The sequence below is a fragment of the Macaca mulatta genome, chromosome 12, assembly GCF_049350105.2.
Source record: "Macaca mulatta isolate MMU2019108-1 chromosome 12, T2T-MMU8v2.0, whole genome shotgun sequence".
NCBI classification, from domain to species: domain Eukaryota; kingdom Metazoa; phylum Chordata; class Mammalia; order Primates; family Cercopithecidae; genus Macaca; species Macaca mulatta.
In genome coordinates this window covers 124,682,214-124,709,879 of record NC_133417.1, presented here as the reverse complement: position 1 = coordinate 124,709,879, position 27,666 = coordinate 124,682,214, and the positions used below count along the sequence as shown (strand labels likewise).

Sequence of the window (27,666 nt, the reverse complement as noted above, 5' to 3'; positions counted from 1 at the left end):
CCTCCTAGGAACAGTTAACCGTGTTGCAGCCTTTCCTTTGTGCTACGCACTATTCTAAGTGCTCATTTTACTGAGGCCAGGGCAGTGTACTAGCTCCCACCCCCCACACTTCCCCTAGGGGTTGGAGCTCTGTTTCCCGGGCATCTTATTCTGCACCTCCAGTCCCCTCCCTCCATCTCTTGGGCACCCACGGCAGCCCTAAGGCCTGAGTGGGGAGTTACCTTTGGCTGTGCTGAGCTTGCAGGTGTAGACGCCACTGTCGTCCTCATGTACAGATGTAAGCAGCAGCTTGCATTTGCGGCCATCGAAATGCATCTTGCATTTGAGCAGTGCAGGCTGCAGCAGGCGACCACGGCACAGCCAATCCACCTCCACATCAGTGGGCCCCGCCACCAGGCACTCAAACAGCGCCATCTCCCCGGCCCCCACGTCCACGTCCTGCAGGGGGGCCAGCACGGCCAGGGACCGGCTTTCAGGGTGTGCTGAGGGGAAAGCAGCCACGGGGGCCACGCACAGAGCAGAGACACACAGGGTGAGGGAGACACACATACGCACGCACAGAGAGACAGACAGACACAGAGAGAGAGATGCATTTTGTTCTCTGGAGATGGGGAAAGCCCACCCACCTGGCCAGGACAGCAAGGCATGCCCAGACCTGGCTTCAAGATGTCAATCCAAGCTAGGCCAGGGAGGGTAACTCATGGAGGCAAGAGGGAACTGAGGGAGGGGAAACCGAGAGGGCCATGTGGTGGCAGAGACAGCGGCGGGGAAAAAAAAAAACACAACACACCAGCTGGGTACAAACTGGACTTTATTTGAGTTAAGAAATAGGTGTTTCCAAATCTCTCCACACTCACTACAGTGGCCCCTTGCCCCTGCTCCTGCACCAAACCTGGTTAACTCCCTCATTCCCAGACAGAGCATCCCCAGCCCTGACAGGGAAGGAGGGAGCCCCAAATGGTCCCTCAACCTGCCAGGGCCAGGGCTCAGCCAGGCTGTTCATCAGCACAGAGCCTGGGGCCTCTGGCTTTTGGTCTTTTGTGGAATAGAAAGTGTTGTGCCATTTGAAACCCATTTCTAGAATGGTCAGTGTCCTAATCCCTCCTGGTAAGGCCCTTGTCAACAGCCCCTGCTCCTTGGGCCCCTCCACGCCATGCCCTAATCTCTCCCATTCTGTCTCACCCCACCTCAGCTCAGAGGCATCCTTCCCTGACTGTCACAGACACACAGACAGACAAACAGATAGACAGGCCTGTAGCAGCAGTAGCACATGCACTCGCCCGGTGCTCCCCTTCAGGGAGAGACTCAGGGGGATGATACCCCTCACAGCCGCCCCTTCCCAGCACTCAGTCCATCTGTGGGCCTCCTGGCCTGCACAGCCATGTGTCCACTTGGGGAGGGAGGATCCACAGGGGCCCATGGGCTATCCCCCTGGGGGCTGCATGGGGTGGGGAGGGGAGGCTGGGACGGGTCCGGGCCGGCGGGCCTGGGTCTGTGGGCAGGAGGCAGTGAAACACAGCGAGGTCCGAGAGGTGCCTGAGACAGGGGCGCGGCTCGGAGGGTAGCGGGGGGAGCGCAGGTGGCCCCCTGAGCTCACTCGCCTGTGTACAGACAAAAACCTCAGTCAGCAAGCGGCAGGTTAGTGCAGCATACGCGCACGCGCACACACACACACGCATGCACTCACACATGCACGCACACGCACACACCTATGCACACACACATGCATACGCACACATGCACACACACGCATATATGCACGTGCACACGCACACGCACACATGCACGCACAGTCACGCAGACCTGGCTAGGGCCCTTCTGCATAGAGGGCTGCCTCTCACACTGCCAGGGCAGCACTGCCACTCTTGGTTCCCCCAAGGTCAGCTCTGGGCTGGGAGGGCCCGGCAGCTAGTCAGAGACTGGTTCCTCAGGGTTCCTGGGCAGGCAGAGACCCCGGGCAACCAGGCATTCATGGGATCAGGAGCATCCCGAAGCCTGGGGGTGTTGGAAGGAATCCCCAAGAGAAAGTAGCACCGAGACACGGGTTAATACAGAGAAGCGAGGCAGAGCCAGGCCCTGGAGAGGAAGCAGGCCGAGGAGGAAGGCTGAAGAATCTGGAGACCAAGGAAGTGGCAACTACAGGAACGGCGGGCACAGAGGAGGGGAACTGAGGCAAGGGGGCCAGCAGAGGGACCATGACTGTCAGGGTCCGAGCTCTGAGTCTTGGGGAAGGTCAGGGGCTGGGGGCTGAGTGAGAATCGAGGAGAGGAAGCAAGACGCCATTGAGGCAAAGGGTGAGGTGGAAGGCAAGACAAACGGCTGTGGCCTTCGGGGAGGAAAACCCACGGCCCTCGAGGGCCCCCTAGCCAGGGCCTGTCATTCCTGCTGCCTGAGACAGCCCCTTCACATAATGCCCCAGGCTCTGGGGGCCTAAGCCTCTTCACACGTCACAGCTGTGCTCACCCTGGCATCCTAGGGTCCCTGTGATGCTCCAAGCCTAAGCCACCCCAAGGGCCCCTCCGAACGGGTCCAGCCACCAGACTCTCCCCACCGCTACCTCACAGTAACTTCTGCACAGCAATGGGATGGGAGGGTGGGCAAAGGGGTGAGAGGAGAGGGGGAGGGGGATGAGGGAGGGTCCTGGGCAGAGCAGGGTGACAAAGGCTCAGAAGAGTGTAGAGAGCGCTTGGCCAGTGGCAGGTGCAGGGTCTCTGGCTGCCACCAGGGCTCCGTGATGGAGCAATAGGGAAGGTGGTGTCGTGTAGTAAGCTGAGCACAAAATAATGTGCTGTGCAGCTTTGGGCAGGTCACTTCCTGTCTCTGGGCTTTGGTTCACTCAACAATAATATAAGCAGCTGGACTAGGGGACTGGTGGCATCCTCTAACTGAGGCTGCGTGAGAGCGGACCGTGGGGGCAGGGAGGGACCAGGGCCAGGTGGGCTTTCATGGAGAAATAAGGTACTCACCTCGGACCTCCAAGCGGGCCTCGCATTGCCGAGCGCCATACTCATTGACCGCTTTGCAAGTGTAGAAGCCAGCATCGCCACGTTCTGCAGCCAGGATCCGCAGCTGGCACAGCCCACCCTCAGCCTCCTCCGCAAAGCGCCGCTGGTCTGGGCGCACGGGCTGGCGGTTTCTCAGCCTGTCAGAGGGGCGAGAACTCAGTCCCGGGACCCAGGGGCCTGATGTGCGTGCACAGGAACTGGGGCTGCAGCACTGTGTAGGCCTCTCCTTCCCTGTGCAGTTTGCCCAGTCCCCAGATCTGTCCCACCGAACGCAGGCATCCCTGGTTTCCAGGGCTAGGTTTTTACCCCCCCTCTGCCATCCCACCCACCTCTAGGAGCTTCCAGGTCACTTCTAACTGCCTGGAGCTCTCCCTTCTCAGAACCCTGCTGCACTCAAGAGTGGAGCCGTGCTATTTAGCTCTTTTTTCTTTTCTTTCCTTCTTTTTTTAAACAGGGTTTTGCTCTGTCACCCAGGCTGGAGTACAGTGGCACGATCACAGCTCACTGCAACTTCTACCTCCCCAGGTTCAAGCGATTCCCCCACCTCAGCCTCCTGAGTAGCTGGGACTACAGGCACCGCCACCATGCCCCCCTAATTTTTGTATTTTTTGTAGATACAGGGTTTCATCATGTTGCCCACACTGGTCTTGAACTCCTGGGCTCAAATGATCCTCCTCTCTTGGCTTCCCAAAGTGCTGGGATTACAGGCATTGAGCCCTTATGCCTGGCCCTATTTAGCTCTTAATAATTCTTAAACTTCCCCATTTCTTATTTTTATTTATTTATAATGGATAGATAGCTTTCCCACTTCCCAAAGGGGATATGAAAAAACTTACAATGTTTAAAAACAAAACAAAACAAAACAGTGGGGTCTGGGCACGGTGGCTCATGCCTATAATCCCAGCACTTTGGGAGGCCAAGGTGGGTGGATCACCTGAGGTCAGAAGTTAGAGACCAGCCTGACCAGAAACCCTGCCTCTACAAAAAATACAAAATTAGCTGGGTGTGGTGGCACCCAGCTACTCAGGAGGCTGAAACAGGAGAATCCCTTGAACCCAGGAGGTGGAGGTTGCATTGAGCCCAGATCACGCCACTGCACTCCAGCCTGGGCGACAAGAGTGAAACTCCATCTTAAAAAAAAAAAAAAAAAAAAAAAAAAACTCACAGTGGGGACCAGACAATCAATTAAAAATGAAAAACAGAACTCAAACCAATAAAAAATTAGTAAACTGAGTAATCCATGTTCCAGGCACCTGGGATGAGCAAGGCCCCTCTGCTTAGACCTACATTGAACTCTGGGCTGCTGGCAGCTCAGCAACAAATTATTGTGTGCTTTTTTTTTTTTTTTTTTCAGCAATAGGATCTCGCTATATTGTCCAGGCTGGAGTGCAATGGCATGATCATAGCTCACTGCAACCTCAAACTCCTGGGCTCCAGTGATCCTCCTCCTCACCCTCACAAGTAGCTGGGTCTACAGGCATGTACTACCATATCCAGCTAATTTTTAAGCAATTTTTTGTAGAGACAGTCTCACTATGTTGCCCAGGCTGGTCTTGAACTCCTTGGCTCAAGCAATCCTCCTTCCTTGGCCTCTGAAATGTCTTGCTTCTTGCCAATTTGGGGAGGGGGGTGTTTTTGTTTTTGAGACAGGGTCTCACTCTGTCACCCAGGCTTGAGTGCAGTGATGTGATCTCAGCTCACTACAGCTTCCACCTCCCAGGGTCAAGTGATCCTCTCGCCTCAGCCTCCCAAGTAGCTGGGATTACAGCCATGCACCACCACATTTGGCTAATTTTTTTGTATTTTTAGTAGAGACAGGGTTTCGCCATGTTGGCCAGGCTGGTCTCAAACTCCTGGCCTCAAGTGATCCACTCGCCTTACCTCTCAAAATGCTGGGATTATAGGCTTCAGCCACCATGCCCAGTCATTTATCCCAAATGGACAAATGGACAGACATGAGACCCAAACCCCTCTCCCGAAGGGGAAGCCCTAAATAAGCCTGGAACGTGGGGCAAGGGACAGGGTGCCGGGGGGAGTACACTGCTGTCCCTAAGATGAGGCCCCCGAGGCACATTATGGGGAAGCCCACCAAGGTTCCATCTTCTTCCACCCAAAGCCAGACCTCCCAGAGCCAAGCCTAGCATAGAGTCGCTGGTGGGTGGTGGGAAGTGCGGCTACTCACCAGGAGACCACAGGCTTGGGTTCCCCCTGCACACGGATGCTCATGATGACATCTTGGCCTTCTCTTACTGACTGGTCCATAAGTGAGACCTGAAGCGGGTACCCCAAAGTGTCAGGGAGAGACAGTCAGGGCAGAGCCTTGGGTCCTGGGGGCTGTGGAATCTGAGACGGAGGCCTCTTCCACAGCCAGACTGAGACTGGCTCTGGGTAAGAGCATTTAAATGAGAGCCAAGTTCCAGGTCTTGCTGGTGCCTAAGCATGGTCCCAAGAACAAGGGGTCACCCAAAGGATCGAGGACACACAGGAGGCTGGGCCCCAGCCTCAGGGGTCTGACCTTGAAGGTGGGGGGTGCCTTGGAGCCAGTGTCAGAAGAACGGCGGTTCTGGCTGGGACTGGTCTTCATGGTGGGGGTTCGAGGCCAGGTCTCCCCAGGCTCTGGAAACTCCTCTGGAGGGCTCAGGTACTCCTCGTCGGAGGTGATGGGGCTGCTGAAAGGGGATGCAGATCCACCTGGAGAGAGACAAAGATAGCTGCCAGGGAGGAAGGCTTGCAGAGAGCCTGGGAGAGCTGGCTGGAATGTCGCCCAGAGACCAGGAGTTGCGGCAGCTCCCCACAGGCCAGCCCTGCCCGGACTTCACTCCCAGGCTCCTGTGACCTCGCCCAGCTGCTTCCCTTCCCTGAGCCCCTGGAACCTTGTCTGTCACTGGCTCTGCCAACACTGACCCTGCTGATCCTCCCGGGAGGGGACACCATAGGGAAAGGCCTGGGACAAAGGGTTCGGGCAGCAGAGGGGCCACTCCTGAGCCTGGCGGGAGAATTCCACTGGAGCAGGGAACCCACATTCCTGACATGGACTAGTGGCCTAAACTACCAACTGCAGGCTCTGAAAGCAGGGGGTGCAGGTCTATGGAACCCTGGAGCAGCATGGCTAGGATGCCCATTTCTTGGGCAAGCTGGGCCTGGTGCAGAGGAACACACACCACAGACAAGACACACCCTGACCTCGGTCCAGGGCCAATGAGGTGGCACCATCTAGCCTGCCCCTCCCCCTTTCCCTTCTCAGCTTCCTGCCGTGCAAACCCCAGGGGCACCTATTGGCCACAGCCCTACAGCCTGCACCCCCAAACACTTGAGGGATATAAAAACAGAGCTGGAGTCATCCACAGAAAAGGGCAGCTCAGCCTGGGGAAGAGGAGGGGGGCACCAGAGTCAGCCTTGTGGGAGGGGTGTCCCCAGGGCCCTGACGCCCTCCCCTGCAACTGGCCAGGGGCCCAGTCTCGCTGAACTGGCTCCTATCCGACTGCCAAATACAGACATGAAACTGCCACAGCCCCCTGGCTTCTTCCCCAGGTCCCCCCACCCCAAGCCCTCAGCAGGGCTGTACCCCAACTCACCCCGAGGCTCTGCACACAGACGCCCAGCCTGTGCCTGTCCTGAAGGCTCTGCCCTGGCACCAGGCCCTTCTGCTGCCTGCCCACTGCCCACCCCAGCCTGTCTCCCCAGGGAGCAGGAGCCCAGCCTGTCCAGCCTGCCCAGCCCCACTCACTTGGCTGACCCCGCTGAGGCCCTACACGGAGAAGGCCCTGGGGGAGGGGAAGGCGCCTGAGGAGGGGAAGGAGGAGGTTGGATGGCAGGCCGGCAGGCAGCTGGCTGGGAAGCTGGTGCCTGCCGAGACCACAAGCAGCCTGGGCCCTGGTGTGGAGGGGGAGGAGAGGGGAGAGGGGAGGGCGGAGTGTGGCCGTCTGGATTTAGCCACTCTGCTCACTCCCAAGCCCTGGGATCTGTCTTTCCTCTCCTTACAGCTTCGGACCCTGACAAGAGCAAAGCCCGCTCTGCAGCGCCTTGACTCAAGGTGTGGGGCCTCCGTCCCCGAGCAAGACAGGGGAGGGGTGGCACTGCACTGTGCCAATCGAGACGCTTGCCCTGATCCATTTGTTCCGACACATCCACCAAAGGAGGTGCCTGTGGGAAATGTTCCCTGTGTTGCCCCTTGCTCTGATGGAACCACCAAGATTCCTGATGTGGGAATGTGCTAACGAGTCTCAAATACTGCAGAGCCAGGGCATACCTGTTTTCTTTGGCCCCGAAAATCAGAGAACTGTCAAGACCTTTGCCCTCCTTCCCAGAGGTGGCAGAAGAATCTGAGGGGGCCCAGAATCCCACCTCTGCCCCTTCATCCCTGCCATGGAAGCTCTGGCCAGCAGCCACCCCAGGGCACTAAGCCCACATCCAGCCTTCCTACCCATTCCCCCGGGCACCTGTTGGCAACTTGCCCACCACCCATCAGCCCCGCTAGGGAGGACAGCGGGGGCTGATTCCCCCAAATGGCCCCTTGTCATGAGCACCCATTTGTATCTGGGTTGGGGAAGGGGCTTGGACACGGAGCCTGAGAGAAAGGGGCTGTTCAGGAGGGGTCACATGTCCTTCTCCCTCTTCCTATCACCTCACCCCCCGCAGGGACACATTCCCAAGCCATGACCTGTGTTTCCCAGCATGGCCAGTGAGGAAGGAGGGCTGGGGGCTGGGCAGAGGAGGGGTCCATTGTTCAGGGGGGCTGTCTTGAGATAGGGTTGGGGAGAGAAGTCAGAATGGCATTTGGTGCTTAAGGCAGCTGATGGCTGAGATCACAGGCATGGCCCCGCAGGTGGGCGGTCCTACCCCTCTGTGGAGCCTGGAGTCCTGCCCCAGGGTCACCTCCAGGCTGGACAGTACTGAGGAGGCTCACAGGCCCAGGGACCAGGAGCGGAAGCAGAGCTGAAGACCAGATGGTCAAGGTTTGCAGGGAGCCTCAGAGACCCCTGGTGGTGGCCAGGGGAACATCATGCTGGAGGGCATCCAGTCACCAAGCGAGCCCCTATCCTCAAGCCCCTTGGAGAGAGAGACTGTCAGAGCAGCCCAGGCCTCTTCCAGACAAGGCAGTAGCCCCTGCCCCTCCACACCTCCAAAAGTGAGTGACCAAGGAGGCTGATCAAGGATTCCTGAGGCTCCATACCAGAATCCGGTGCCACCTAGTTTTTTCCCTGGCCCCATAGCCAAAACCATCTTTGGAACCAGTCCCTGACATCCCAGCCCTGCTCCACCTACAAACCCAACTCTCACTGTGGGAAATACAGTTACATCAGCCAGGAAGGAGGGGGCAGGTGCCCCCCTAAACCTAAGAGGCACATACACTCAATGGCCCTGAACAACCTGCCACGGAAGTACCGCCCCTTCACACTGGCTCCCAGTCCCCCACGCTGACCCAGTGCTCACGTCTGCCCTTCCAACATCACTCTCAGCTCAAACTCATTTGATGAAAATACTGGCGTTAGGAAGCACACAGGGAACTCCCTCTCCTCAGACCAGCACATCCACCGGCCCCAACTGTTTCAGTGTCCCCTGATGTGTTCTCACAATAGACAGAATTGCAGCCACTACTGCGACTATCTAGTACATAAAAGGTGTCACACACGGCCCTTTGCTTCAGGGCTTCTCAGAATGACACTTGACCTACTCACATCAGGACCACCTCGGGCTCATTTAAAATATAGATTCTTCAACCTTACTCCAGCCTGCAGAATTAGATTTTCTGAAATGAGATGTCAGGAAACTGCATTTTAAAAAGCACCCCAGGTGACTCTTAGGTACATGAAACCTTAGGGACCACTGCTGACCTACATGGGAGGACAGCCCTAAGAGGTGCCATCACTGAGCCCCTCATCACTGGACCATTCAACCTCAGAGCAGGGCTTTGAACCTAGGAGGTTTGGCTTCACAGCCTGTGTGCTTCCCATGGCGTGACCTGGCCTTCCATCTTGGGCACAATCTCTAACTCTATGGCAGTGGTTTTCAAAGTTTTCTGTTTATCAGAATCACCTGGAGGGCTCCTTAGACCACAGAGTGCTGGGCTCCACCCACGGAATTACTGATTCAGTAGGTGGGGGCTGAGGCCAATAACCTGCATTTCTTAGGAGTGCAAAACGCTTATTGGAAAAAAAAAAAAAAAAGAATCTGCATTTCTAACACAAACTCAGGTGAGGCTGATGTTGCTGGTCTGGGGGCCTCACTCTGAGGACCACTGCTCCATGGTCTTTTCCCCAAGCTCGCCTCATAGGCAGAGCCTCATGACCTTTGTGGCTGGGTGTCATGTCCAGCCTCACCTCTGTGAGTCACCCACATTGTTCAAGGCCTTGAAAAGTCATGGGGGTCTCTGCCTACTCACTGCCACCTCACATGCAGCTCTGCAGTCCACACAGCCCAGCCCCTAACTGTTCAGAAGGGCCCCCAGGCCCAGCTGCCAGTGCTAAGGAGTGGCAAAGACACAGTCATGTCCTCAGGAGCCTTCCGGGTGGTGGGGAAGACAAGCCAGATACACATGCAACTATAAGAGCAAGCAGGAAGTATCAGGTAGCAAGAGAGCAGCAGGTAAGGGGCGTGGGAGTACAGAAGGCAGGAGATGACTTTTGGCTCAGGGAAGAGAGAACTGAAGGAAGAGGCAGTATTGAAATTGCAGTTTGCAGGAAAAAGGGAAAAATATTACAGGCAGAGGAAAGTGCATGCAGAAAAGTTTGAAGCAAAAGGCATGTGTGCAGAGGACTATAGCTCAACTGTCTGTCTATAAACTGGGTAAAGAAGTAAGGAGTGGGGCATCCACTGTTCAAGCACGTGTCTCCTACTGCCACCCGAGGGCCAGCCTCAGGCCTCTGGCTCCTTTTGCCCTATGGGTGCAGATGGTAGAGGCCACCTGAAGGTGTGCAGCCTTTACTCTGCAGGCAAGGTGGACTCCTTACAATTCTTTTTTGGTTTGTTTTTGTTTCTGTTTTTTGTTTTGAGACAGTCTCACTCTGTCGTCCAGGCTAGAGTGCACTGGCATAATCTCAGCTCACTGCAAACTCCACCTCTGAAGTTCAAGTGATTCTCCTGCCTCAGCCTCCCTAAGTAGCTGGGATTACAGGCTCCCACCACCACACCTGGCTAATTTTTGTATTCTTAGTAGAGACAGGGTTTCGTTATGTTGGCCAGACTTGTCTCAAACTCCTGGCCTCAAGTGATCCACCTGCCTTGGCATCCCAAAGTGCTGGGATTACAGGTGTAGCCACGGACCCAGTCCATAAACAGTTTTTCTCCTTATGATTCTTGAGGAACGGAGTGATAGGCTGCAGGATAGCCAGCATTTGCCTGTGGCTTAGCCCTTCCCAGCTGGCCCTCCACATGCGCTGTTTCAGTAGGTCCTCCACAGGCAGTTCTTGAAACGTCTGCTGTGGTAACCCCACTGTGGAAAAGTCAGGGAAAGGCAGGACATGGCTGGCCAGGAGGTGGGCATTTCCACAGGGTGCTGACATAAATATTTCCTCTTGGACTGAGAATGGTTGTCTTAGTTCAAAATGTACAAGCTGTCAGATCATTTCACATGGTCAGCCTGACCTAGCCCTAGAAGTGAAGTGATTAATTTTTCTTTTTCTTTTTTTTTTTTTTTTTTTTTGAGACAGAGTTTCCCACTGTTGCCCAGGCTGGAGTGCAATGGCGCGATCTTGGCTCACTGCGACCTCCACCTCCTGGGTTCAAGGGATTCTCTTGTCTCAGCCTCCCGAGTACCTGGAATTACAGGCGCCTGCCACTACATCCAGCTAATTTTTTGTATTTTCTGTAGAGATAGGGTTTCACTATGTTGGTCAGGCTGGTCTTGTACTCCTGACCTCGAGATCCACCCGGCTTGGCCTCCCAAAGTGCTGGGATTACAGGCGTGAGCCGCTGCGCCCGGTCATGATTAATTTCTTACATATGATTATGTTAGTTTGCTCCAGGTGAGAAAAAGTGGCTGCAACAACAGTAAATGAGCTCTCCATACTTCTGACAGGCTGTGAGTGATGGCCTCCGTTCTAGGTACCAGCCTCGGGGCAGCCACCTGTCAGGCAGACCTGTTTCTGGCAGACAGGAGGGTGGAGGAAGGGCTGAGTCTGGGCAAGGGGACCACACCACAGTGCTTTGTCAGGTGTTGTCCAAACCCCCATCAAGGACTGACGATGGGGGCCATGTGGCATCCTCCCCATCGGCAGCCACCGCCATCACAAGGGAGAATCTGTAACTATGCCACAGGTGGCCAGAGACCAGGGGCAAGAGAAGATAGGGACTGACATGGATGCCAAGGTTTTCTTCCTTGTTTTTGTTTTCATGGCCCCCAATAAACAACCTATTTTCTGCTGTGGTCATGTTGATTCTATGAGTGGGACCGGAATGTGCTTTGATGAGCTATATCCCCTGTCCCAAATGTCCTGAGTCAACTCGCCCTCCTCACAGACCCTCAGGAATCTCACCGAGTAGGTAGCCTGACTGGTACGAAGATCCTCACTTTGCCGCCAAGCAAACCATGACAAGCTAAGGTACAATGAAGAGGCCAAGGTCTTGGCTGGAAAATGCTAGAATCTTGGGCTCAAATATAGGAGACCTGTAGTTGAGGGCAGGACTGGAGGTGGCAGGATGAGGCCCAGGCCCATGGGGCCTCCCATATTCCCGCTTCCTCCTGCCCAGCACCCAGAGGACCTCCTCTCAGGGCACATAGTGGGGAAGCTGGGTGTGCTCACATCAGGCATGCAAGGAAACAGAAGGACCACAGCTGTGCCAGAGGTGGGGAGTCAACAGAGGAAGGAGAGAAAGCCCCCAGTCTGACCCACCCACGGAGGGCATCACCAGTGCCCTCCCAGTGAGCTCATGAGCTCAGTTCCACCTCAACCTCAAACTTCTTCAGAGCAACAGGAAAGGGGGTCGGATAGCGTCATGGTTAGGAATGCAGGCTTGAGAGACCGAGACAGTGCTTCAAATCATAGCTCCAGCCTCTAGCTGGCCCTAAGCTCCTAGAGCTGACCATCCCAAGAAGGCAGCCACTAGCCACCTGAGACTATTTAAACGCAGTTATTAAAATGAAATTAAATTTAAAATGCAGTTCCTCAGTCACCGCAGCTGCATTTCAAGTGCTCACTAACCATGTGTGGCTAGGGTTACCATACTGGACCATGCACATATAGAGCATCTTCATCACCACAGAAATGTCTATTGATCAATGCTGCTCCAGACAAAACTGCTGGGATTACAGGTGTCAGCCACTGTGTCCAGATAGCAATTTGCTAAAGTTTTCCAAGTCTCAGTTTCCTCATCCGTAATGTGGGCATAATAATAGAACCTACCTCATAAGGCTGGATTAAACAAAATAATCCAATCAACACAGGGCCTGGTATATACGAAGCACTCAGTAAGTGCTAACTGGTCATGTATTATTTATTTATTTACTTACTTACTTATTTATTTATTATTTTTTTGAGACAGAGTCTCACTTTATCACCCAGGCTGGAGTGCAGTGGCACGATCTTGGCTTATTGCAACCTCCGCCTCCCGGGTTCAAGTGATTTTCCTGTTTCAGCCCCCAGAGTAGCTGGGATTATAGGCGTATGCCACCACGCCTGGCTAATTTTTGTATTTTTAGCAGGGATGAGGTTTTGCCGTGTTGGCCAGGCTGGTCTCGAACTCCTGACCTCAGGTATCCACCCGCCTCAGCCTCCCAAAATGCTGGGATTACAGGTGTGAGCCACCGCACCCGGCCTGGCCATGTACTTTTATTTGCACCCCACACTAAGTTTATTTGCTTCATGGGCAGTTACTTCCATCACCCTAAATCACTGTTGCTGATAACATCCCTAGGCAGATTGCAAGTGCTAAATAAAGGCTGCTGGCCTGGTGCTAGCTCTACCTCACTTTCCTATCCACATTTTTGTCTTCTCATCCGTAAAATGGGAATGTCACCACCTGTCACATGTCCCTCCAAGGGATATGTATGGCACAATGTTATCGCCAGGAAGAGATGTGAAAGGGCTTGAGAAAGTCGATGATACTCTCCAAACAGAAGAAACTGTTTAGAGAGATGTAGCACTTGGCACCTAGTTGGCACTCAATAAATACTTGTGTGATGGATGTGGGCAGCGGTGCGGAATGCTTTGCTTTGGTTAAGCACACTTTTCACACTCCCTAGCCACCCGCCCCCATCCACACATCCGCTTTGGGAGAATGACTGTGGTCTCAACAGAATTATTCAGTGGGGTGGAAAGGATGGGAGGGAACTGAGGAGCTGGTAAGGACCAGGTCCTGCCCGCACAGACCCTGCCCCCTAAACCACAGTCCATGGGGCCGCATTCTCTAGTTATCCATTCCCTGGTTCCCATGGCTCCCAACCAGGAATTGAGATCTGTAGACCCTCAAAAGCAGGCCCTATTGGGGTGGACCCCAATAGGGGACTGGGCAGCCAGCCCTGGTTACCATAGCACTGGGCAGGGGGAGGGGGAGGAGCAAGAAGGGGAGGGGCAGGAGCAAGAGAGGGCGGTGGCTGCACGCAGGCCTCTTCCCACAAGACACTGCCCAGTGCCTCCCTCTACCTACTCCCCAGTGGGCCCACGGGCAAACTGCTGGACACCGTCCCCTGATTCCACCCCTCACTCCCTGCAGACTCCAGGCCTGGGACCACCCCTTGCCAGATGTCTGTGCCATCCTCAGGTTCCACCCACTTTTGCTGCTCTCAAGTCCACTGGCCCCCATCCAGTCACTCTGGACTAAACAGTGCCTTGTAGGGTAAGAAAGTCAGCTTGCTCTACACAGCCAGAGCCAAGTCTGGACCCACATGCCTGCCCCCCAGGCCCTGGGGCCCCCGAGCCAGCCTGACTTAAGGAGGTGCTGTCTTGCTGCAATGCCTGATGCAACAGACTAATGTGATGAAGGCTTTCTGGCTCCCCAGGGCAGAGGTGCAGAGATGCTGTGATGAGCTGAGGATACAGGGGCTGGGAAATACGGAGGGTCTGCAGGATATGGCCTTCCAAGGGGAGAGGTGGAGTCCCCAAGGCACAGGGTTTCACAGGGCTGAAGAAAGGGACAGAGAAAGATAAGGCACTTCCCAGATCCTCGTAGAACCCTGAGCTCTTGTACACAACATCACTCGTTAATAACACTAACAACTAACATTTGTCTACAGCTTTACAGTTCATAAAGCTCGTTCACACATTCGCTTTCATCCGTGAGGATGGTGTCATCATCTCTGGTTTACAAATGAGGAAACTGAAGCTCCGGAGGTTCTATGCCGCAAATACAGAACTCCCAGTCAAGGGCTGACAGCTGCCTCGCCCCAAGTTGCCTTTCCAACCTTAAAAGGCTCCCAAATGGCCCTGAGCCAATATCAGGGCACCCCGCATCCCACCCCTCGCCAAATTTCAGCCCAAGCCAGGTATTGACTGGAGTCCTGGAGCCAGGCCTGGGCCCCCTCAGGGGAGCTGGGAGCTGAGTCAGAAGCCAGATCTTGGAGGTGATGGAAGGACAGAAGCATGTGGTGGAGGGACGGGCATGATTCAGCGGGGTAGGAGGGGTAGGAGGAGGAGAAAGCCTGGAAAATGGGCTCCTGGGAGGGATATGCAGCTAAGGAGGATGAAGACCTGTAGTGGCACAAGCCAGACCATGCAACCAAAGGCTCTGTTGGAGCACGAGACTGTGTTCAGACGCATCAAGAACTCCCTCACTGCTCAGGTGCTGAGGCCCTGGGACGGGCACACAGGCTCTGCCATCTTGTCTCCTGCAGCCCTTCGTGGAAGAAAGGGACAGAACATCGTGTGCTGTTCCCCATCTTGGCATGTCCCGCCTTCCCCGTGCCGGTCTAAATCCCAGCCTCCTTCAGGGCGCCAAAGTTTCTCAGCGCAGGCATCCCAGAACACTAAGCAACTGCTCGGATGTCCTCAGCACTAGATTCATCTGCCCCACACTGTCCCCCAACCTAGGTCCTCTGATCCAGGTCTGGTCACCCAGTGGGAACCCTCTTGAGGGTTGAGTGTGTTTTCCTCCTGTAACGCCCCCTGACCATCCTCACCTCCCCGAACCCCAGGCCTGGGGTCAGTGCATTGTCAGGCCCAGCAAGCTGAATGAGCTGAACTGGCCATGTACACCGACACTGATCCAGCTGAACCAGAAAGAAACTGGGCTGAATCCCAAAGAAAGTAGTCTGACACCAAGTAAGGGCTTTCACAAAAATAGAAAACAAGGCGGTCTCGGCACTGCCAGCCCCTGAGAAGTGCTCTTCGCTGTACCCTTTTTACGACTTTGGGTTCAAGAAAAGGAGGGGGGAAGTGGCTTGTGGCACTCGAAAGCATCTCTTTTTACTGGGAGGGGGGACTGTCTTACAGGGGAAATGACTTCAGAAGGCTCGTGGTGGCTCTGAAGCCCTGTGAGCAGAGAGATTCTTTTTCTGGGAAACTCAAGGACAATTTGCTTTCCCCACAGGACCCTGTTCAGGGAAATGCCATGGGAGGATGGCATTTAGAGGATAGCTAAAGACAAATTTCACTGACTTCATGAATTGGCCAGCCTTGTGTGTGCCTTGGGGATTTGGCCCCTGCCCTGAGGCCAGGGCCATTTAAAATGCTTTCACCAGAGCTGCTGACATCCAGAAGGGACTGCACGGACTGTGCACGCTGGCGGGGAACCCGAGCTCAAGGCTGAGAGTGGGAAGGGAGGGGGATTGGGCCTGGGCCAGGGAAGAGTCACAGTTTGCCCCCACCCAGTCCCAGGGTTGATGGGCTCCCTACCGGGTCTCACGGTCAGTGAGGCGGCACAGGTGGCCTGGCCCAGCTCGTTGATGGCCGTGGCCATATAGCTCCCGGCGTCCGCTGCCCTGGCCTCCCTGAGCAGCAGGGTGTGCCGCTCACCCTCAGCCCGGAGGAGGAGGCGGCCCTCGCTGCGCAGCGCTGACCCATCCTTGTGCCAGGACACTGTGGGGAGGCACGGGGACCCGGCTCGCCATGGCCCACGGGCGCCCACCGAGAATCTCTCACTCCTACCCCACACACCACACAGGAGCCCAAACCTCTCCTCTCAGCACCCCAGGGAATCCAGAAAAGTCCACCCTCATTTCAGGAAGCCCAGGTTGCCCTCCCCTCTCTCAGGGGTCCTGGGAAATGTCCCTGAACACACACAGAAGTCAGGGCAGCCCCATGGAGGGGATAATTCCCCTCCTTCCCACCCCTCCCATGGAGGAGTCGGGGGGAACCTCCCCTTCCCTTCTCACATGCCCCCTCCCAACCTTGACCTCACCTTGGCCCAGTACTGGAGCTCACCTTGGGGCGGGGGGTTGGCAGTGACGATACACTTGAGCAGCACATCTGCCCCTGGTGCCACCACCACATTCTGCAGGGGGATCTCAAACATGGGGGCCTCTAGGGGCTCTTCTCCAGCGGACACATAGGAGTCATCCGAAGACTCTGTGGGACACAGGAGTAACGGGGTAAGGGGCCATGATCCCTGCAGGGATGACAGCAGGAGAGGGAGTCCTGGTGGCCTGCATCCTAGAAAGTCAAACCCAGACAGAGGGGCTTCTAGAAAGCAGGGACTGGGGGAGAACAGGGTCTGCCTCCTGAATGTCCGTAGGGAACAAAGGAAGTCAGAAGGAGCATTCTCAAACAGGTCAGGGCAGCCTTGACTCCATGGTAGTCTGACTGTTCCTCAACTTCATCCACAGTTAGAGCGTTGGCTTCTGGAGGAAGACAGGACCGCACTGCATATGTCTTTAATACATCAGCCATCGTGTATGGCGTACCACGCCCTGTGCAAGGCACTTGGAGGGGCACAAGCTTTCAAACAGACAGCACAAACTAACAGCAACCCAAGACTTAAGTAATAACAGTGGTGGCACAGGGCAACACGAGGTGAATTGTCAAATGTGTGAAGCCATCAGATTCACAAGAGTGAATGGTAGGTGGTCTGAGAGGCCTACAAAGATCAGATTTGATTTCATCCATTCACCAAATAGTGACCCTGTACTCCCGGCATACTGAGTACTGTACGGGTACCAAGAACACGAGAGGAAGGACCATGTGGTCCCTGCTTACAGGAAGCTCATACACACAAAGAGATGACAAACTCCACTGTCATGGGTCTCTCTGGGCATTCTCCAACTCTGACATTCCGTAAGCTAGATAAAGGATGATGTATGTAGCCAAAAAAGCAGTGAAAATCCCAATTCTGCTGTTTTCCGGCTACAAAACCTTAGGCAAATTAGATCACCTCTCTGAGCCTCAGTTTTGTTATCTGTAAGATGGAGCGGATAAGACTCTCTGAAACTGACATATAGGCTGAAATGAAATAACATCTGTAAGGGCCTAGTTAACACAATGCTGGCACATGGCTGTGTGTTTGCAATAATGGTGGCCAGGAGGATGATGGACAGGGGCCTAATTATCTCTAAAGATTCTGAGGTGGTAATACTTAAATGCAAAATAATTTTGATGAAGAAAAATACAGACTAGGCCGGGCGCGGTGGCTCAAGCCTGTAATCCCAGCACTTTGGGAGGCTGAGACGGGCGGATCACGAGGTCAGGAGATCGAGACCATCCTGGTTAACACGGTGAAACCCCATCTCTACTAAAAAAAAATACAAAAAAACTAGCCGGGCGAGGTGGCGGGCGCCTGTAGTCCCAGCTACTCGGGAGGCTGAGGCAGGAGAATGGCGTGAACCCGGGAGGCGGAGCTTGCAGTGAGCTGAGATCTGGCCACTGCACTCCAGCCTGGACTACAGGGCGAGACTCCGTCTCAAAAAAAAAAGAAAAATACAGACTAGTAAGTGCAATAAAAGAGATCCTGGCAGGGTCTCCCAGGAGCAGCAGGTAGAGGCATCTATTCTGGAGGAGCAGTGGAAGTGGGTCAAGGACACCTTCTGCCGCCTCTCTCCAGGAGTGGGCCTCCAGTTGATGCGCAGGATGAGGGGTGGGGTGCAGAGTCATTCTCCTGTTGGTGATGTTGGTCACCACCCATGGGAAGGTTGGGAGACAACACACAGGCAGTCATTGTGTAGGGACCACAGTCAGCTCAGCCATGCAGGGTGTAAGCCTGGGTGAGGAGGCTAGAAGGGGAGGCTGAATGGCCACACATGGATCAGGGGATGGTGCCCGAGTGGGAGAGGCAGAGTAGAGTTTTGTGGCATAAAGCGTGTCTGTAACAGGAATTTGCAAATTATTTCAGACCATCTACCATCTCTCCCCAACAGAGGGATTGGGGGCATGAAGGGGAGCCTTAGGCTCCCACCAGTGCATCCCCCCCAGTAGTGGTTATTGATCCAACAGCCTAGTGGGCCACTGGACCCAGGGGAGCTATGGCGGGCATCTGGGCACCAATCTTAGCTCACAGCCTCACCCAGCCTCCATCACAACACTCAGGCTCCACCTCACCAGTGGCAGTCCTAGCACAAGGACTTTCACAATCCTTCACTCAAAGTGGAGCCTGTGTCTGCGCCTTCTCTGGCAAACCCACCCTTGCAGCAGACTAGCAGCCCCAGGCGAAACCCCCGACCGAACCCCCCACCCCCACCCCCACCCCCCCTACTTCCCCCCCACCCCCGCTCCTGCTGAGCCGTCTTGCTCTCCACAAACGCCCCCCACCGACCTGGTCCAGGCACCTTGTCAGCCCTCCCTGAGGCCTTACCGAGCTCAGGGGAGGTAGGCCGGGCCCGGCGACCTTTGCCCTGGCTGCGGGCCCCTCGACGGTCCCAGGGCCCCCAGGGACCGTCCTCCTCCGGCCCTCTGCGCAGCCTCTTCTCTGCCTCGGGCCCCGCCCTGTTCTTCTCCAAGGTCTGGGGTACAGCAGCGCCCTCCAGGCCCGGCGTGGCCCAGGGCAGGAAGCGCACGGCCTGCGCCGGGGGCTCCCGCTTCCGACCGGGGGGTGCTTTCGTCCTGGCCTCGGGAGGATCGGCGGCAGGGGGAGGCACAGGGCTCCTGCACTCCTGGATGGCTCTGCTCCGGGTCAGCGGGAATTGGTCCCGACGCCTAACCTCCTGCTGCGGGCCTTCCCCCGGCTCTGTCCTGCCTGCTGGCCCGCGGCTCCTGGGCCTCCCAGGCTCGTCCCCCGGCTTTCCCGCGCTGCTCGGAGGGGGCGGCTGGGCAGCGGCGGGGCTCACGGCCCGCGATGTCTTGGGGGTGGAGGGTCGAGAGAAGAGCGGGGGCTCGCCGGGCTCTCGAGGGGATGGGGCGCGCTGCAGCGTGGCGCGTAGGGACTCGTGCGAGCGCACCAGCTCCTCCCGCGACGTGGAGCGGCGGATGCGGCCCAGCTCCTGGGCGAAGCGCAGCTCGAGGTCGGAGGCCGGGCTGCGCTGCCGCGTGCGCTCGTCCAGCGAGGCCGCTTTCTGCTGGAACAGGCGGCGCCGCTCGGCCACGCTGCCCGGCGCCCGCAGTTCTTCCTGCGAGGCCCCGGGGGTGCCCCACGGCGCTCCGCGCTCCGACTTGGGCTGCTCCAGAGAGCGGGCCTTGCGCAGGGGCACCCAGGGCCGCAGGGGCGCCGGTGGCGAGTCGCTGCGCTCCAGGCTGCGCCGTCGCTCCTCGAAGAACTGCAGCTTGTCCAGGATTCGGGAGCCGGCGCGCACCAGCCTAGGCGAGCGGCCCAACGCCGACAGGCGACCCGAGGCCTCGCTCAGTGGCGTCTGGGGTCTGGATTCCGCAGTGCCCGCCAGGGAGGGCCCGGAAGACTTGGACTTCTTCCCTCGCTTCTCTTCGGTGGTGGTGTCCTCGGGCAGCACAAGCTCCTGAGTGCGGCGGTGGGGCGACGTGGGGGTGGCTGTGGGCTGGGCCTGGGGTCCCGGCGGGGACCGCTTCCCGACCCGAGGGGACGGTGGGGGTAGCAGAGCGGATTTGGAGGGAGGCGGCTGAGCAGGGCGGCGTGGGGCTTCGCTGGCCAGCTGAGGCTGAAGGTCGGGCTCCTCCCTGCGCAACCCGCTCTGAGGGACGCTGCTGCAGAACCAAGATGGAGAGGGGTAGAGGATTCAGAGGGCCTCCTCTCCTAGACCCTCAGCTTGTGATAGGAATTGGGTGGTGGGCATGCTGGGCAGGCTTGGGGGTGACATGGGCCAGATCCTCCTGCCCCCCACCCCCCACCCCCACGAGGAGCGCACAGCCAGAGCAGGTGCTGGGGAGAGGCCGGCGGCTCTGGAACCACAAGATTGGGCTAATGGCTGGGTCTTGGTACAGACTCAGCCCTAGGACTCAGGCCAGCCTCCTCCCCCCAGCCCTGGAAGCCGAGAAACAGCGGAAACAGAACTGAGCATGAGGGAGAGAAAAGAATGAGACTTAGGACCCAAAGGATGAAGTGGGGAGGGAAGACAAGAAGGTGGGGTGGGGAGGGGCGCTCTCAGGAATGCAGCCGCCCACTCATTCCAGCCCCCAGCTGGCCCCCACACCCCTGCCCATCATCGGCAGGGCACACCCCTTCCTAGTGGTCCCTGGAAGCCAAGCAACAGCCTCCTGGACCAGGCACAAGCCTTTGGGGAGCAGTGCCCCATCCCTAGGATTCCCTGGCTGCTGTGTAGACCTGAGCCCATACCTGCCGCCACCACCAGCACTGATGGGACACAGCAGGTGGCGACGGAATGCCCAGGCTCCTACTCCCCTTGCTCAGTCTGCCCCCAGGATAGGCCTTTGACTTGCGCTTCCCCTGGGAAAGCTATCTTGAGTCCTTGGAAATCCCCCCTGAGAAGCATAGAAGGCCCCCCACAGGGGTATGCTCTGAAATAACTCAGCTCGGAAATAGCTACTAAGTGGGCCTGAATAGGGAGTGTGGGCGAAAAGGAGGAGGGAAGGAGCCGGTTACCCCGGAGTATCTCTTTCACTTAACAGAGCTTTGGTGCCCAAGAGAGCTGGGTCTCAGTTTTCCCCATCTGGACCCTTGCCGGGGCTGGGGCGGGTGAGGGGGCACATCACACATAAAAATTATAAAGATTAGAAAAAAAAAAGGAATTAGATGTATTATCATACCTGACACATCAGAGAGAGCTTAATAAAAATCTGTAAAATGGCTCATTGAATATTTCCTGAGTGCCAGGCTTGTACCAAGTGCTTAAAATGCATTGAGTCATTTAATACTCACAACAGCCCTGTGAGGTAAGGACTGTGATCACCCCCATTTACAGATGAAGAAACTGAGGCATAAAAAAGGTTAAGTGCCTTACCAACGTGACACAGCTGGGAAATGATTGGTGCTAGGATTGAAACCCAGGCAGTCAGAATCCTGAGCCCTTATTCCTTCCAAAGTGTCTGGGTTTCCAGGGGCACAGAAGGGAGGACAAGTAGTAGGGTGCCAGTCACAAGCAGTTCTAGGGGTCCCGAGTTAAGGATATTTTAGCCTACCTGAGTCAGCCACCCACATGACAGACCCGCCTCTGACTGGGGCTAAAGGGGGCGGTGGCAATGCAGAGTGCCCTGAGAGACAGAAACCCCAGCCAGCCACCTGCAGGGAGGAAGTGTCTTCTCTGGGGGAAGGGCCGCAGAGTCCCCAGGGAAGGGCCTCTGGGAAGTGGGTGAGGCCTGGGGAGAAATTGAGGACAGCAGAGGAGGCCTGTTGCTGGCAGCTCTGAGCTCCAGGCCAGTCTCTGTACCATAGACATCACTAAGGAAATGGGTTCCTCCGAAGTTGCCATAGCAACTCCAGGCTCTGGCTGGGGCCTGGTAAAGAAAGGCAAGAGGGAAAGGCAAGCCCAGGGCACAGGAGCACCGGGTAAGGCCAAGAAGATAAGCCAAGGGAGCCTCCCCCTGGCCATGGCCCAGCCCTGGCCCTCTCCCCTGCCCACTACTAGCCACTCTATCACCCTCAAAGCAGCCTCCCCCACCAGGCCCCTTCTTTCTCCTGCACGAGGGTGCCTGCCCCCACACCCATACCCATCACAAACCAGGCCCCTCTCAGCTCCCCAAATGCCCCCAGTACCTCTATCATCAGCCACTCCCCTCTTCCACTATAGCGCTCTCTCATGTATCTGCAAGCCCCAGATCTCCAAAAATGGCTCCAGTGCCTCACTCCAACACCTCCGCTCCTCACACTCCCTCCCAGGACAACCTTGAATCCCACCCTCAGGGACTTAGGGGTTTCCCATGAGAGAAATAATTGTAAGCCCCCTGTCACCATCACTCCCACCCTCTCCCTCCAGCCTGGCCCCATTTCCAGCCCCTCCCTTTCGCAGCCCCCTGCCGCCCCCAGCCCACGGCCTCCTGCTTTCACAGGCCCCTTGCCCCATCTGCCCCTGGCCACCTCACTCTCTTCTCTCTCCTGCTTGCTGGCTTGTTCCCCTGCTCTCTCCTGCTCTCCCGGGAGCTGCCGTGTGGAAAGGTTCTGTTCCTCCCAGAAAAAGGCCCACATGGGAACAGGAATGTGCAGAGAGATGAAAAGGCAGCAGCTGCTGAGACAGCAGGCACGGAGGGGGCCCCTGGGTGGGGGGAGGGATCCTGGGGACAACTGGAGCCTGAATGGGTGAGGCAGAAGAGGACCCCTGAGAAACTGGAGATCTTGGAGGAGACAAGGAAGGGACAGAAGGGTCCAGGAGACCATGGAGATGGCATGGTGAGCCAGGACAGGTGGGAGCAGGGGGATGTGGGCGGTGATGGCTCAGGAGGAGGAGGGAGCAGTGTGGGAAGATGGAGTGGCAGCAGGGGGTGAAGAAGTGCACAGAGAGATGGATGGGGCAGGGTGATGGGTGGAGGCTAACGGAGCAGTGAGGGCAGCGCAGGACAGCATGGTGAGATGGGGCAGTTCGGGCCCAGGTAAGGCCGTTACTTACACGTGGATAGAGAGCGCCCGTCCTCTGTACAGGCTGAATGCGCTGCCGTACAGGTCACTGGCCACGGAAAGGCTATCCTCTGACCCCCAGCTTGCGCCCACCAGATTAGCTCGAGATGCCCGCACCAGCGGCTCCACCCCCAGGTGCCGTGGCCCGGCCCCGGTTGCCTGTGCTTGCCTTGGGCTGCCCGGGAGGCGGCGGGTGCCACCCCCACTGCCCGCTTCCTGCTCCAGGACCGTCTGCCCGCTGCCCCACCAGCTCACTTGCTCTTCCGAGGTGCCTGTCACGGAGGTCGGGGGTGTGTCCAGGGAGGTGCCCACCAGGGTGTCAGAGCCCCCTAGAGAAAGGAGCACCATGAGACTGAGGCACCCCTTGTGGGAAACCCGCCTGCCTGCTCTTTGTACACCCCAGGAGCTCACCCGTGGGGGTGCTGAAGGCCCCGTCATCCCGAAGCTCCAGGCGCTGGGTCCCCTGCACATCGCTGATGTCATCCTCAGCCGTCTCTGAGTCTGGAGAAGAAGGGGTCTGTGTGGGCAGGGCCCTCCTCCCTCTGCCTCCAACTCTTCCCTGTTGCCTTCTGCCTCCCTGCCAACAGCAGGCTCCATCTTATCACTGGCAGGGCTGCCAGCACCTCCTCTCTTTTGCTCCCCACATCTCCTGCCCAGCCTGGGCTGCTCAGGATAACCCCTCCCATGACAGTGCCGTGGCTCCATCTCTGGGCCCCTGGTTACTCACGTTTACCTCCGTAGGGCCCTCCAAACTGCCACCCCCTCCCCATCTGCCAATATCTTAATGGATTATCAGGGCCTCCTCCATTCTCCCTCCTCCCATTGTCAGTGAAAGCTTAAGCTCCTGTGCACCCCCAAAATCATCAGGTCCTAGGTTCCAAGGTTCTAAAGTCTGGGTTCAAGCACCCCAGGAACAAAGAGGAGTCACCTCAGAGTCGTACCGCCAGGGCACTCGACCAACCGCAGGGCCAGCCTGTCCTCTACCCCAAACCAGCTGGAAGGCATCGGGTGCAGCTGAGGCAGGGTGAGGAGAGGCCGGGGCCGGGTTGGAAAGCGGGGGACGCGGGGGGCTAGAGCAGGAGCCAGTTTCCTACCGTAACTTTGCTTTCTGCAGGAGCGGAAAACTTCGCTTCCATAGGAGCAGCAGGAGAGAGACAGGGACAGACTGTTATCAGAGCGTTTGTGGGGCAGGGCATGGAGGGCAGTCAGGACAGAAGGGGCATGAGGTACCCAGTCCCCAGAGGTGCCCTGTGGCAATGGGTGAGGAGGGAGATACCTGGGATGTGCCCAGCACTGGGGACCCCCATACTTGGGCTGGTTATTCCAGCTGCCCCAGTGGTTCTGGTATCCTTGGCACTTACTGGTGCCGCCACTGGCCACACACACACACACACACACACACACACACACACCTGCTTGTGTTCAGTCCAGCCGCAGACCTGGGCCTCCCATTAGGAGTCAGGCCCACCCTCTATTACAATATTTGCATTGTGCTTTGACCCTTCCTTGCAAACCAACCCCTTATCTGTCTGCATCATGATGTGACAGGCACCTTCCTCAAGGTCCCTCTCTTCTACTGTTGAATTGTCCTCAAAAATGCCCAGTGGTTAGGTTAGGAGCAAAGGTTCCTGGGAGTATTTTCAACTTTCCCAGATTCTATCAGGTTCTATGCCTCAGTTTCCCTCTGGCTGCCATGACAAGCAGGAGCCACATACTGGTTGCCAAAGCATGGCAATGAACTCCTTCCCACTAGGCCTCACATGGAGAACACGGCACCCAGTGTGCTAGCGAGCCGCCCTCCCTGCTGCCGGGTCCTCTCTCAGCTGTAGGGCACAGGGGGCCTGGTCAGGTGGGTGGTAGATAAGTGTGGGGTGTGTGGGAGGGTCCCATATCTCATGGGCTGTCTTCAAGGGCCTTGATGCCTCACAGAGGGACAGGGACCAAGAGGAGGAGTAGGCATGGGCTAGAGCAAGGACGCCCACGGTCCACGCACCATGGGTGAGTCGGCCAAAGGCCCGGCGGGAATGGCCGGTTTTCTGAAAGAGAAAAGCCAGAATGAGTAGTTGAGGGGGAGGCTTGTTCTTAAGGTCCCTGTGCCTCCCATCCAGTACTGCAACATCAAGCAGAAACTCATTCCCTGGCCAGTGTGTGTGTGAGAGGGGAGGTGGGCAGAGACCCAGAGTGACCAGCTTCCCCGGTAGGGAATGGCTCCCCTGCCTTCTTCCAGGGTACCCAGCTGGGCTCTTGCGAGGAGCGGGGGAGGAAGGAGAGAACGGCAGGCTGCAGGTGGAAGCTGGAACGTCCCACTGGACAGAGGCTCACAGCCTGGGACCAGGGCAACAGCCCCAGAGAAAGAGGATAGAAGACGAGGTAGTCAGGCTCAGTGAGGAGAAGGAGAAGATGGAGATGCGGGGGGCAGGGTGCTTGAGTGACTGGGAGATGAAGGAACGAGGGCGCAGATTCCTGCTGGGGGAGGACAGATACCTGGGTAGGTGTGGGGGAGGGATGTTGGGGGCAGAGGGCCAGAGCCTCACGAATGCAGGAGGCCCAGGTGCGCGGAGGACAGGGCAGGGCTTGGGGAATGTGTTGAGCTCAGCGCGGATCCGTGTGCGTTGCATTCAGGAGCTCCGAAGATGGAAGGCTCCAGAGTGGGGGGCTGGGGCAAGCCGGGCGGGGGGCCGGGGCCCGGGGTTGAGGTTGGACAGAGGAGAGAGAAGAAGGGGTGGCAAAGAAGCAAGTGGGCGCCCCACGCCGAACGCTGCAGCGGGGGTCTTCCCCGGTGGTCGCGGGGATTGCGGGCGATCGAGGAGCGGGGGGATCTGCCCTTCAGCGCGGGGAGGGGCCTGCGCGCCCAGGACGCAAACCCGGGAGCCCCTAGATCGCGCCCGGCCCGCCGCCTCCAGCGGGGCTCGGGTGGGGCAGGCGCGGCTCCAGCGCCCCCTCCACCGGGCCCAGCTGCGGTGACCCGCCCTCCCTCCGGGGCGCCCAGGCCTCCCTGCCCCCTCCCGGCGCCTCCCGCCCCCGGAGCCCTCACCTGGAAACGCTTCTTCACCCACAGCTTCTTCATGGCGGGGGAGGGGGCCGGGCCGGCGGCCGGGCGAGGAGGGGACGGGCGGGGGCGGGGCGGAGTCGGAGGCGGGGCCGGGGGCGAGCTGGGGAGCGGGCGGGAGCCGGCGCGGGTGGCGGAAGGAGCCCGGGGCCTCGGGAGCCGGGTGGGGGTAAGGCGGCGACGGCAGCGGCAGCGGCGGCGGCGGCGCTGGAGTCCGCCCCTCCCTCGCCAGCCTGCACCCCACCTGGGGCCCCTTCCTTGTCCTGTCCCCCTGCTTACCCCGGGGCGGCCCTCACCTGCCTCCCTACACGACCACCAGTCACCTCCTGACGCCGAGAGCCGCGGACCCCCACCCTGTATCTGCCTCCTGAGCCCTAGGCACATGAGGAAACTGAGGCACAGAAAGGGGTGCAATGGCCTCTAGCTCAGGCCACTTTCTGGCAGCCCAGCGCAGCCTCCTCCCACCCTCACCTCCTCCCACGGGGCCTCTCTGGAAGGTCAGCAGCATCTCTACTTGCTCATTCCACAAACATGCGCGCACACACACTGTGCCAGGCAGAACCGAACTCGCCGAAGGGCACAGCGCCGGGTGGGGGCGCCTAGGTCAAACGCAGGGCAAGGGTCCTGGAAGGTGTGGACTGCGTGTTAACATGGACTCAGACTGAAAACCCCCAGGCTTCTCAAGGAAGCCAGAGAGGGCTTTATCTTACCTTACCTCTCGACTGTCCCATGCGCGCCCCCTACCCCCATACATTCATACACACAAGCAAAGGTGCACAGAGGTACCCCCTTATTCACAAAGTTGGCCAGTATTCTCACTCACAGGGAAGCACACTCACCAAATTTTTTGTGTGTTCCACCCGACCCCTGCCCTGTTCAGCACTATGCACACTTGGCATACACAAAATTCTATCCTCCCTGTGACCATTATAGCTATGTTTCTTCAGCGGTTACTAAGTGCCAGGCACTTTACAAATGTTACTTCATTTACAAAAACCCCATGAGCTTGAAACCCTAATCAATAATCCTATACCCATTTAATGGACAAGTGACTGAGTCTCAGAGAAGTCCTATCACTTAGAAAAAGCCATACAGGTGCTGGGATTCCATGTGTCCTGGAGATGGGAATTATCATCCCAGTGAGCACAGGGAGTGCCAATCCTGGTTTCTGAGTTGTGACTACTGAGTAACTATTAACAGTTATTGCATGTTTGGTATGTACCAGGCATTGTGCTAAGCACTCTATGTGAATGAGCTCAGTTAATCCTCATGAAAAGAGGAAGACTGAGACACCGAGCGGTTGCTTGCCCAAGGTCACACAGTCAATAAATTGAGGGAGCCAGGATTCCAACGTAGGCAGATGCATGAGAATCACTTATGCCCAGGAGGTGGAGGTTGTAGTGAGCAAAGATTGCACCACTACACTCCAACCTGGGTGACAGAGCAAGACTCTGCTTCAAAATAAATAAATAAATAAAATATAGGGATAGACTGATGAGTTTTATTCAGCCTGCACAATGTTTGGGCTGGAGCAATCATGTCTGAGCTCAGCACACCTCCCTCATTATCAGTTTCTCCTTGACCCCTGCAGTTATTTGAGTTTGTGGCCCCTTTATTTTATTTTAGATTTCTTTACTGTTTTAGAGACTAGGTCTCACTCTGTTGTCCAAGCTAGAGTGCAGCGGTGCCATCATGGCTCACTGCAACCTCGATCTCCTGGGCCCAAGAGATTCCCTCCACCTCAGCCTCCTGAGTACCTGAGACTACAGCTGCATGCCATCATGCGCAGCTAGTTTTTAAAAAATATTAAATAGAGATGAAGTCTCATTATGTTACACA

General features: G+C 57.0%; 1 protein-coding gene across 36 annotated transcripts in view; it reads right to left on the bottom strand.

Annotated features, from left to right (window-relative positions):
* SPEG (striated muscle enriched protein kinase) overlaps positions 1–27,666 on the bottom strand; it is a 58,857-nt gene that overhangs the window by 25,871 nt on the left and 5,320 nt on the right. For 5 of the 36 annotated variants that reach the window (XR_013402182.1, XR_013402183.1, XM_015111134.3 and 2 more), the window contains exons 2-10: positions 23,190–23,279; positions 22,771–23,107; positions 18,660–19,957; positions 16,301–16,444; positions 15,773–15,955; positions 5,521–5,696; positions 5,188–5,276; positions 2,967–3,142; positions 222–482 (exon numbers count right to left, since the gene is read on the bottom strand). Coding sequence is in view for 34 of the 36 variants with exons in the window: in XM_015111134.3 (XP_014966620.3) it covers positions 222–482; positions 2,967–3,142; positions 5,188–5,276; positions 5,521–5,696; positions 15,773–15,955; positions 16,301–16,444; positions 18,660–19,957; positions 22,771–23,107; positions 23,190–23,279 (2,754 nt within the window). In the remaining 2 variants the exon portion in view is untranslated. Of the gene's footprint in view, positions 1–221; positions 483–794; positions 1,602–2,966; positions 3,143–5,187; positions 5,277–5,520; positions 5,697–5,909; positions 6,366–6,580; positions 7,023–15,772; positions 15,956–16,300; positions 16,445–18,659; positions 19,958–22,244; positions 22,418–22,770; positions 23,108–23,189; positions 23,280–23,872; positions 23,903–24,771; positions 24,815–25,812; positions 25,853–27,666 lie in introns of those variants that run through there. The other 31 variants (XM_015111137.3, XM_015111138.3, XM_077957682.1 and 28 more) reach the window with 31 other exon arrangements.